The following is an 11,304-nucleotide window of genomic DNA, read 5'->3' on the forward strand; positions in this document are numbered from 1 at the left end:
ACGGTAATAATATAAAAAAAGCGTTACAAGACACTTTAGAAGAATATAATTTAATCGATAAAGTTTTTACAATTTCGCTAGATAATGCATCTAATAATGATGCGGCCATGAGTGAGTTAAAAATTGCACTTAGACCGATTTTAAATGGTGCATTTATTCATACACGTTGTGTTGCTCATATTATAAACTTGGGAGTTCAAGATTGTTTAACTTTTTGTTCTTCATTAAAAGAAAAATTTAGAAGATTATTAGTAACGATTTATCGTACGAGCAACGCACGACATCATAACTATAAGGCTTTATGTTAAAGATTGTCATGACACTTGGTTAGGTCCTTATTTTGATAATAATACAAGATGGAATTCTACTTGTTTAATGTTCGAAAATATTTTACGTCAAAAAGAAACGTTAATCGCTTTTAATAGAAAACTACTTAGAAAGGGATTTTCCGAACCAATTAGTGACGACGAATGGGATGACTTGGAATCATTAACAAGTTTTTTACAAGTTTTTAAAGAGGCATCAACAATGTTATCGGGTGTTTATTACCCAACTAGCGTACTAGTTTTAGAACAATTTTATATAATGACGGAAAAAATATGCGAATTTGCGAACTCAAATAATGTTATTTTTAGACAAGCGATTTTTCATATAAGAAAAAAACTAAAAAAATATTTTGGAGAGATACCGAAGGTATTTTTATGTGCGGCCGCACTTGACCCACGATTAAATTTTAATGGGGTTGAACGATTGATGACAACAATATATACCAACTTTGATTGTGTGCATGGTGTTTTTGATGCCGAACCCAACTACCTTTTGAACCAAGTACACGCTTTTAATGATGTTTTTGAGAATATGTTTGGTATTTATGCAACAAAATATGGTCGACAATCAAACCCACAACCAACCCGGATCATCTTCTCGAAGGAGCCGAGACCTCAAAATAAGTCTTTTTAACTTGGTACGAGAAGACGCTTCCAAACGCGCACGAACATCGGCACCCACAAGCGAGTTGGGAATTATAAGATGGCAAACTTTGCACTAAACATGAGTGAAGAACAATTTAACAACCTTGACATTTTAAAATGGTGGGAAACAAAACAAGACACATATCCAATATTAAGCATTATGGCTCGTGACTTATTTACCGTTCAAGCTTCAACCGTAGCTTCCGAATCGGCCTTTTCTTTGAGTGGTCGAATTATATCGGAAAGAAGGTCAAGACTTACCCCCCAAGCTGTGAAAGTATGTGTATGTTTGAAAGATTATTTGGATGGGGTAGATAGGATACAAGATCAAACTTCATTAGAAGGTCCGTTATATAACGACATTGAAGAATGTATAGAGTTTGAAGAAAATTTAGCGGGATTATCACCTACAACAACCGAAGAGAATTCCGACAATGAACTAAACGAAGTGGATGAAGGTGACTATGAACCGTTTGATATGGACCAAACCGAAATGAATGTATCGGGTTACCAACAAGCTTACCTTTCTCTAGTTGATGACCCCGCTTTTGAAGACTACGATCGAAGGCACCATCCTCAACGCGCTCAACAAGATAACACATTTGGGTCATTTGACGACTAAAGTATAACGGGTGATGGCCATGCCGAAGCTCAATATACTTTAGTCTTAATACATTATTGGGTGATGGCCATGCCGCCCATGCCGAAGCTCGAAATGTATTAATTATAATTGTATTGTTCGAATAAAAGTGTTTTTATTTTTATTATTGTATCGTTCGAATAAAAGTGTTATTTATATAATTGTATTGTTCGAATATTGTTATTTATATTATCTATTGTGTTAAGCAGTTGAGCATTATAACTTTTCTTTATACCGATTATATTATTGTTGTCAAACGTTAAAAAAAATAGAACCGGTAAAAATATAATTCGCAAAATCGAATCCTAGTCCAAGAAAAATCCGAAAAAATCCGATCGAGATCCGAAAAAGAACCGACGCCGGAAAAAAATCCGAAAAAAATCCGACGCCGAGAACCGGAACCGGATCCGGAACCGGTTCCGAAAAACCCGGACAAAAAAATCCGGTTTTTTTTTTGTCCGAATCCGGTTTTTTATCCGGTTTGTGCATCTATATCGTTCGCCACGAAATAATTTTACAAACTAAACGCAATAAAATACATTGAAAACCGAAGGTTGGAACACTAGTTATTATCAAAAGACACACATCAAAGAGTCAAATTTCTTCTTGACCCACAGCTACTAAAATCACATTCAAATGTTGCATTTAGTGGGATACAAAGAATACAAATTTAGTACATAGTCGAAGGTACTAATTTAAACAATCAAGATCATTCTCTCTAAATGCCGTATCATACCTCTAAATGTCGTGCCAAACACCTACAACACTAAAACATCTACATCTATTCATCGCTTGATTAAAAGCTACACAAATACACAAGCACGAATGCTCAAGACGTGCACGGTACCTTAACCATCACCATCACCATCTTCATTATTAGCCTTAACAAATCGACCCTTCACACGCTTTCTAGTATCAGCTCTTGCTTTCCTTGATTCATACCGAATGTGTTTGTCATATCTACATACATTTTTTCATCAGGTATAGCTACTTAAATATTTACTACAAGCACAAAATTAGAGGTGACAATTTCAACCTGTATATTGGTATTAAGAGGTTGATTTAGGTTATGTCTTATAGAAGTAAAAATATAGCCAAACGTCCCAAAGTGTAGTTGAACACATAAAAATCATAAATAGGGATAATCATAATATTATTAGAATTTTGCTGGGTTGTCATTAACACATTTTAAGATGTTGTATATGGTGGTTACTAGTTACTTTTTTAATGACGGTTATCAAATGTAGGATAAATTAAAGCATGTTAACGACAGTTTTTAGGGCCGTCGTTTGCAAAATCCAGTTAATGTAGTGCAACTTCTATGATCAAGTTAATTATATTTCACTCGGAATTTTCGTACAAATAAGTTTTACTTTTTTGGGCCGAAAGGTTTTGGATCAAAACCAACAATGCAACAAAAGGTAAAATTATTCACTTTGTTACCTCAACAATTGCAGGCATAACCCATTACCCAAAGTCCCAAACCGGCCATTTTTCGCATCTAGCATAAAATCTTGAAGCTAAAAAAATTCTCCAACGACAACCTTTATAACCATCGTTAAAATGCAAAAAAATACCTGTAGTTTTTAGTAATCGCTACGTAAATGTCAACATTAACTATTTTGTACAACACATTAATACATCTTATAAGACAGTCCTAAAGTTGCCATTAGAAAAAACTTCATTAATTTTATAAAATAGGGTAAATTGTGTTCCAGGTCAACCCAACGCAACCGATACATACCAACATGCTTTGAATTTCTACCCTAAGATTTTTTATTTGATAGATAAAACATAAACAGTCAAAAGCATACCTTCGTGTTTTCTTCTTCTCCTTGTAACGAAGCATCGCATCACCTCTATTTTTTGCCAAAAGCTCTAAATCAGCTTTACTTAATGATGTGCCTCCCATAACATTTTGCTGCTCAACAAACTGGCTATCATTTGAACCACCACCATATCCATTTTGTATTCCAAAACTTGCTGATGCTTTTCGGTCATTCGAGTTGGTCTGAATATTAAGCTACGCAAGTCAATATTTGGTAAGTATATTTATGATGAACATACGTTCACCATAATAAAAACAACAAAAAAGTGAAAAATTGTTTACGTTTAAAGCTGCAATATCGCGATTTGATGTGGAGTAATTTATCGTGTACATATCTTCTAACCCGGGCTTATTTGGCAAAGATGCTTCTGTTAAAATTTCATTAAATGTTTTCATCATAAATCCTTCATTGTTTGTAGCATGCCCTGTTGAGTCTACTACATCAGATTCTTCTGAACTAGCCAACCGACCCATACTAAAATCCCATATCTGTAAGAAAAAGACACCCAAAATTCAAGTATATTAATCCGTTAAAAAAGGTATATTTTCACTGAAATTAGCCCGTTCTACGCACAAAATATCACATGATCACTAGTATTAAAGGTTGCAAACTTGCTAATCGGAGAGTACCCGGTTGAGACTTTGAAGGGAGTAATTGGCAATTCGGGGATTAATCAGGGATTAATCGGATTGGATTTTTCATACATTTAAATAATACATTTGAAAATTATGTGTAAATACAGAAGAAACACTTCAACTTTAACATAATTGTCGAAAATAAAAAAACATAATCGTTAATTTGTTTCAAAACTCTTAAATTCTAGTTGAAATACATATTAAAATGTCGACCAATTTGACTTTGACCGTCTTTGACCAACATATATGATTTTGACACATTAAGCGACGTTGGCCAATTAATTGAATGGAGTTTGTAAAATCGGATCAGTACGTTCTTATAAAGGAGTAATTGGGGATTAATCGGGACTGATCGGAGTTTTTTACAATAGCGAGCTATCTTCATTTTTACGTATAATATAAATTTTTAGTTTATAAATGCGTATATGTACTTATCTATCAAACAATATTAAATAAACTATACGGTAATGTGAAATCTCAAAATTAAATACGATAAAATTTAATTCAACCACTTAATATTCATATATAATATATTGAAAATTGGGTTCAATGAAATCAAGAACAATTAAACTACATACTATAAAAGTATAACAATTCCGGACAGGAGGTTTGAATATCATGTAACCATAAATTTGAAATCGTATCCATTTGAGTTACGAGTGTTTGAGATTTTGAATCAAATAAATATGAGGCCGCATAAAAGAAAGATGTATGATCAATACGGTTACAAGTCGTATCTCTTTGTTTTAATACTTGATTTTCTTGATATATATTTGTTTATTAGTTTTATGAACCCGTGCGTTGCACGATATTTGTATAAATTAGTAGTCAATAACATTAAAATTGATACTTATCAAATGTATAATGTATAATATAATTACAATATAAAAATTCTTTATTACTTATAATATTTGTATCGAAAACATTAGTATTGAATAGTACCGCATAGATTATGAGCTCGTTCGTTGGAATCATTTTAATTTCAATTAACAAATAATCGATAAAACATCAAACACGATCCTTAAAAAGTTGTTTTAAAACCGATCGTTAAAAATAATATTTTATGTAGATCTCTAGTTGTATATATGTTTTTGTACAAACTAATTCTATTATGTCAAAATCTCAAACGAAGCAAAGCAGATATACATCTAAATATCTGTAACGATTATCAAATAACTATTTTAACTTCAATTGACAAACATAAGCACGTGCGTTTATATAATGTTCTCCAAATTTTGTATTAACGTAATTTTTTAAATATATGTGCAAACTGTATATTAATTTTATATTATAAAATATAATTCATAAATAATATTATAATGTTAATAATAAAATATATATATTTTATAATTTTAATAATAAACAAGTATTATAAATGGTTTCAATATATGACCATTTATATATTTAAATATTACTAATAATTATATTAAATCAATGTATCAGTTTAATAGAAATTTAAAGTTATTATGATATTATCTATTTTTATTATTTATTATAAAACTAATTTAAACCTTACTATAATATGAGTTTGAAAAAAAAAAATTCAAATAGCCTTAAAATAAATTTATATTAATAATATAATATATAATATTATTAATATAATTATAAATCTATCGTTGTTAATACTAATATAATATTATATGGTAATATAATATAATATTTTAGGTAATGAAATCTATATATTAAATTAAATTAAATTAGAAAATCTAATAATTCAATTAATCGTAAGAAAGAACACGTGATAAAAGAGGAGTTGACACGTAGTAGAAATTAATCAGGAGTTGACACGTAAGATTATTGTCGCATGCTTTATATAATGTATAGATTTAACTCCTGATTTTAAAAATTCATTAAACTGATAAAATGAAAATTGGGGTTTAGTTTAGGGTTATATTCATGTATTTGAAGTGAATAGTTGTTGGGTATTTGAATTAACTTTTTATGTGGTATTCTATGTGAATTGTATTTGTGCAGTAAGAAGCCTGTGGTTTTGAGCCAAGCTTGTATAGTCTTTGTTCTAACCATAACTTAAATCGAGTATATATGAAAATTACAGTAACTGTTATTGTCGATGAAAATGTATTACTCCCAAGTTTGCAAGATTTCAAGCTACTTTAAGAAATGTGGCTACTTGTTACTTCAACAAGTGTTGATTGTCAATTTTATTTAACTTATGATTAAAAAGAGTGTTATTTTAATTTCAGTTTGTATGGTTAATTATAAACTTTAAGTTTAAGGGTAAAATCGTCATTTTTATTATTACTTAGACAGTTTATCCAATATAGTAAGTAAAAATGATTATTCATTTACAGAATATTAGATATAACCAGCCATATCCATAATGTTATTTTTATCCGTAGAGGACTTCATGGAAAAAAAGTAAACAACCCCTAAAATTTAACACGGACAAAAGGATTTAACCTTTACACATAATGTAGTTCAAGTTCAAGATTATCGATTAAACTATACCGAAAAGCTTAATGTAATTCTATCACCGGCTAATTATATAAAAAATGTATCCAACTTCACTTCTACAATTGTAAGTATTGATACTTAATGCTTTAAGCTTTCCGATGCTTATTATTGTAATTGTAATGTAATCTGCCTAATCTTATACCACAAGCAAAAAGGTACAATCTTACTCTCTCAATCGAGTTCTAAACAATCTATAATTCAAAACTCATAAGCTTCAATAGTTAATTCAATTAATTTAATTTAATATAATTTTAATAAGTAGTTTAATCAAGAATTATAACCTGAGTTCCTTTATGAGCTCTAGGTTTATTGTCCCAAACCATATTCTGTTCAAAATTACCATCTTTCACCAGATCTATACTCAACGGACCCTGCATCATCAACAAAGATGTAAACGGATGATGTTCATGATGAATCTCATCATCATCCACATCTTCATCATCATCATGCTGACGTGGCTCATCACTACCACCACCACCATCACCATCATCAGATACCAATAAACTTCTTTTACAAAGCTCACTCAATTGTTTCAAAATCACATTTTTTTGCTTCCCACATTTAGAAGTAGAGGTCAAAGTCAACTTCAACTTCTGCGATGAGTCATAATTCTCTGCACATGAATTATTAAACTCATCAGGTACCATGAGATCTTTCATCCAAGAATTCGGGTCGGAAAACGGGTTTCCCCAAATACCAGACTCATGACCCGGATCGTTATTGAGTTTTTTCCGGTGGTTGTTCAAATCCAAACCCCATGTGGTAGCTAGATCTAACGGCGACGGACAACCGGTAAAACCGTCGATCGGGGTGCGATCGTGTGCGGCGGATACAGAGCAACTACCGTGGGCATCCCAGTCACATTCACGACAGAGTACGAGGTTGTCTGTGGAGCAGCGGACAGAGACAGGTGCAGAACGACAGCCGTCACAGATCTGAGAACGGAGATGTTTACCGGAAAGAGCATTGGCGGCGTGAACGTGTTGGTCACAGAATAAACAGAGTTTAGCTGAGTCAGCACGGCAGAAGATGACGGCGATGTGATGGTTGCAATAATCACAAGGGAGAGTTGGTGGTTGTGGTGGTTGTGGATCTTGTCCGGTATTATTGGGTGCCGCCATGATTGATAATACGCAATTTAGAAAGTCAAAGAGAGTTGAAAGTAAACAAAGGGAAGACAAGGGTTTCCTCTTTGGGAAGGCTTTTGATTATTTTTTTATTTTTTTATTTCGTTGGATACTCGGAGTGTGTATGCATTGATATAAAACGTGATCATTTTCGTACAATTTTCACTTAATACCTACCAAATTACGCGGATTTTTGTACAGTTGATAGTTACATATCTAAAGTAGATTTTAGAACTTAGCCGCAAGTTCTCGGTAAACGAGATGATATTAGCGGAATTTGAACCCAACTACTATACTTGCGGAACTTGAAACCGACGACATATGAAGCAAAACTAGTAGTAAAAGAGAAGTAACATTAACAAAACTTTATTATTTAGTAATAAATATTTAGTGTAATTTTTATTTATAAATAGAGTTTTTATTGCACTATGTTCCGCCATTGCAAGACGAGCTAAGCTCGAGCATGACTAAACTCGAACTTTCAGTTTAAATCAAAATGTTTGATCTTTGCTTATTCTACGTCTAACATATTAATCTCAAAATTGACTCATATATATATATATATATATATATATATATATATATATATATATATATATATATATATATATATATATATAATTATTATATTACAAATTTATATTAAATATTAATAATAATAAATGTTATATTAAATAATAATAATAATAATAGTAATAATACATTATAATTTAATAATAATAATAATAATAATAATAATAATAATAATAATAATAATCTATCTATCTATCTATCTATCTATCTATTCTTCTATTCTATATTCTATATATTAAAACAAAACCATAAATGAGTCACTAAAATTCTATATATTAAAACAAAACCATAAATGAGTCACTAAAATTTAAAAAAGATAAATTCTAGCTATCCATCGTAGATTTAAAGTAGATCTCAACCATTCAAATTTGAATCTCATCTTTATGACCTCATAAAGATTAAACTTTCAACTAAAAAACTTAATTAACCTTAATATTGAAAAAAGACACGGGTTAGAGGAACAAAATTAGGGGTTACCGCACATCCGATTCATTCAACACATTCAGAGAAAAAAAAACTACACTTAGCGCAACCCTAACTTTTTCTCCCCAAATCGCGTAAAATCATTCTAGGGTTTGATTTGATCAGGCTATTTTAGGGTGACTTTTTTTTATATACACATCATCTTTTAAATTGTTGTAATCACTATATATGTCCTTTTCGGGTTGTTTACTTTTATTGCTCCACTATGTTTAAACGGGTTGAATAAAATGGAGAATGGACAAGAAAATACAAAATCATCGTCTGAAGGAACTCAGCTGTGAAATAACATGTTAAATAATTTAAAGACTTAATTAACCTTAATATTGAAAAAAGACACGGGTTAGAGGAACAAAATTAGAGGTTACCGCACATCCGATTCATTCAACACATTCAGAGAAAAAAAAAACTACACTTAGCGCAACTCTAAATTTTTCTCTCAAATCGCGTAAAATCATTATAGAGTTTGACTTGATCAGGCTATTTTAGGGTGACTTTTTTTATATACACATCATCTTTTAAATTGTTGTAATCACTATATATCTCCTTTTCGGGTTGTTTACTTTTATGGCTCCACTGTGTTTAAACGGGTTGAATAAAATGGATAATGGACAAGAAAATACAGAATCTTCGCCTGAAGGAACTCATCTGTGAAGTAACATGTTAAATAATTTGATGAAGAATCTGAATCATAAGATAAAACCCGTGATCATAATATTATTATTAGTGCGGTATATATAGATTACCAATGTAACCCTAATTGACCTAGAAACCCTATAGGACCCAAGACCACAATCGGGTTGGGCCACTAACCTATCATCTAACACTCCTCCGTAGTTCGAGCGGCGAAATCGCGAAAGCTCGGACATGAAGAAAACGCTAATATTGAAAAAACGCTAACAAATAAACAAATAAAAGTATATTTTTTTCTTCTTTTATTTGATGCGTCGAATAGACAGATATTCGCGGATGTGGTTGCATATTGTTTGACTGCGTATTCATTTTCCGTAGCGTTTTTTTTCCTTTTACGTCATGGCTTGCTTTGCCTAAGGATTGAGCAGGACTTGGGCATAGAACTTTTGTCGACGATAACAATCATCTTCAACGCTGCAGAATAAGATTTATATATATATATATATATATATATATATATATATATATATATATATATATATATATATATATATATATATATATATATATATATATATATTCCTCTTTTTTTCGGGGTTTGGAACCTAGTCAAGCTAGCCTCACGCCGATTATTTGATGAATTAACAATAATAAAAAGAAAAATAGATATAAAAAAAAGAAACATGGGTTTGACGGCTCAATCATAAATGATAACAGAGAGTTCAGATTTTTTTTATTTTTTTTATTTTATTTTATTTATTTATTTATTTATTTATTTATTTTTGAGTAAACAGAAGGGAAACTCATGGTTTTAGGTTTAGGTTGCTAAATGGTTTGAACCGGATGAAACACATGGCGACGTATGCCATGCTTTGATTATTGTTATTAAACTTTTTTTTTCAATTAGGTTGTAGTGGGGTGACAGCAAAAGAAAGACGACAAAACAAAAAGTAATGGAAACAATAAGTTGGAATAGGAAGAATAAGGCTACGGCTGCCGTGAGAAGTTTTTATTTTTTAGGGTAGAGGTAGAAGGTGAAAAGAAGGTTTGACGGGGGCGGCATAGAGGCGGCGACACGTGACGACCGACTAGGTCTCGGGATCAAACCCGCTCATGATACCATGTTATAAGATAGAACCCGTGATCATAATATTATTATTAGTGCGGTATATATAGATTACCAATGTAACCCTAATTGACCTAGAAACCCTATAGGACCCAAGTCCACAATCGGGTTGGGCCACTAACCTATCATCTAACATTTTTTTTTTTTTGCGAAAGTAAGTATCTTCGTCTTTTATGTCGATCTAAAAATTCGATATATCTTATGCATGCAAATAATGTTAATTTGAATTTTATTGCTTTGATGGTAGGTCAAATGACCTAATTATAAAATAATCAGGTAGCTAAAAATTGACACAAAACCAGATCAAACAGAGTATTTCTTTCAGGTTTAATCGTTTTCATCTAGACCATTCGAAACTTGGTGTTATAGTTGTTATTAAAGTTATTTCGGAGTGATGAATAAATGGTCAACATTAGTATTTCTTTCTGGCGTTCCTATCATATGAGTCAACAGCAAACGTCGATTTATTGGCGACTTGACTACCGTTTAGGGGCTAAATTGAACTCCATGCTTGATTTAGAACCCATAAAATTTGATTCTACCATTTTCATGACGTCTCTTTTTATTACCTTTTTATCATGTTTGTATTTATTTTATTATATCTAAATTTATTTCATTTTATTTAAAATATTTTACCTTATTTATTTTTATTTGTTTTACTTTATTTTTTCCTACTTTTTGAGCCGGATGTCCTTTTGGAAGCAATCTCTTTATACTTCGAACAGAGAGGGATGACTTTCTCTACTCTTGTGAGTGTTTCACTCGGGGTGGAGAAATGATTTTTCTTTATTCTATGATAGAGGTAGGATTGTCTA

At 31.3% G+C, this 11,304-nt stretch overlaps 1 protein-coding gene across 2 annotated transcripts; it reads right to left on the reverse strand.

Moving 5' to 3' along the window:
* Window positions 1–2,232: 2,232 nt before the first annotated feature.
* On the reverse strand, window positions 2,233–7,770 carry LOC139871945 (zinc finger protein CONSTANS-LIKE 15-like). 2 transcript variants are annotated; one of them, XM_071859703.1, is made up of 4 exons: window positions 6,832–7,770; window positions 3,722–3,928; window positions 3,426–3,622; window positions 2,233–2,571 (listed from the first exon to the last, which is right to left on the reverse strand). In XM_071859703.1, the coding sequence occupies exons 1-4, from the start codon at window positions 7,669–7,671 to the stop codon at window positions 2,460–2,462; spliced, it is 1,356 nt and encodes a 451-aa protein (XP_071715804.1). In that variant the 5' UTR covers window positions 7,672–7,770; the 3' UTR covers window positions 2,233–2,459. The 2 variants fall into 2 exon arrangements, with proteins under 2 accessions (XP_071715804.1, XP_071715803.1); XM_071859702.1 differs by having other exon boundaries at window positions 3,426–3,634.
* Window positions 7,771–11,304: the final 3,534 nt, after the last annotated feature.

This window comes from Rutidosis leptorrhynchoides, chromosome 10, assembly GCF_046630445.1.
Source record: "Rutidosis leptorrhynchoides isolate AG116_Rl617_1_P2 chromosome 10, CSIRO_AGI_Rlap_v1, whole genome shotgun sequence".
Taxonomy (NCBI): domain Eukaryota; kingdom Viridiplantae; phylum Streptophyta; class Magnoliopsida; order Asterales; family Asteraceae; genus Rutidosis; species Rutidosis leptorrhynchoides.

Bases quoted from the DNA above. Each gene is read 5' to 3' on its own strand.
- LOC139871945 (XM_071859702.1), bottom strand. From the start codon at position 7,671: ATGGCGGCACCCAATAATACCGGACAAGATCCACAACCACCACAACCA. The intron at 3,929-6,831 runs GTTATAATTCTT...TTTTTCTTACAG, and splicing joins GAGCTCATAAAGGAACTCAG to ATATGGGATTTTAGTATGGG. The intron at 3,635-3,721 runs GTAAACAATTTT...TGACTTGCGTAG, and splicing joins GCGATATTGCAGCTTTAAAC to CTTAATATTCAGACCAACTC.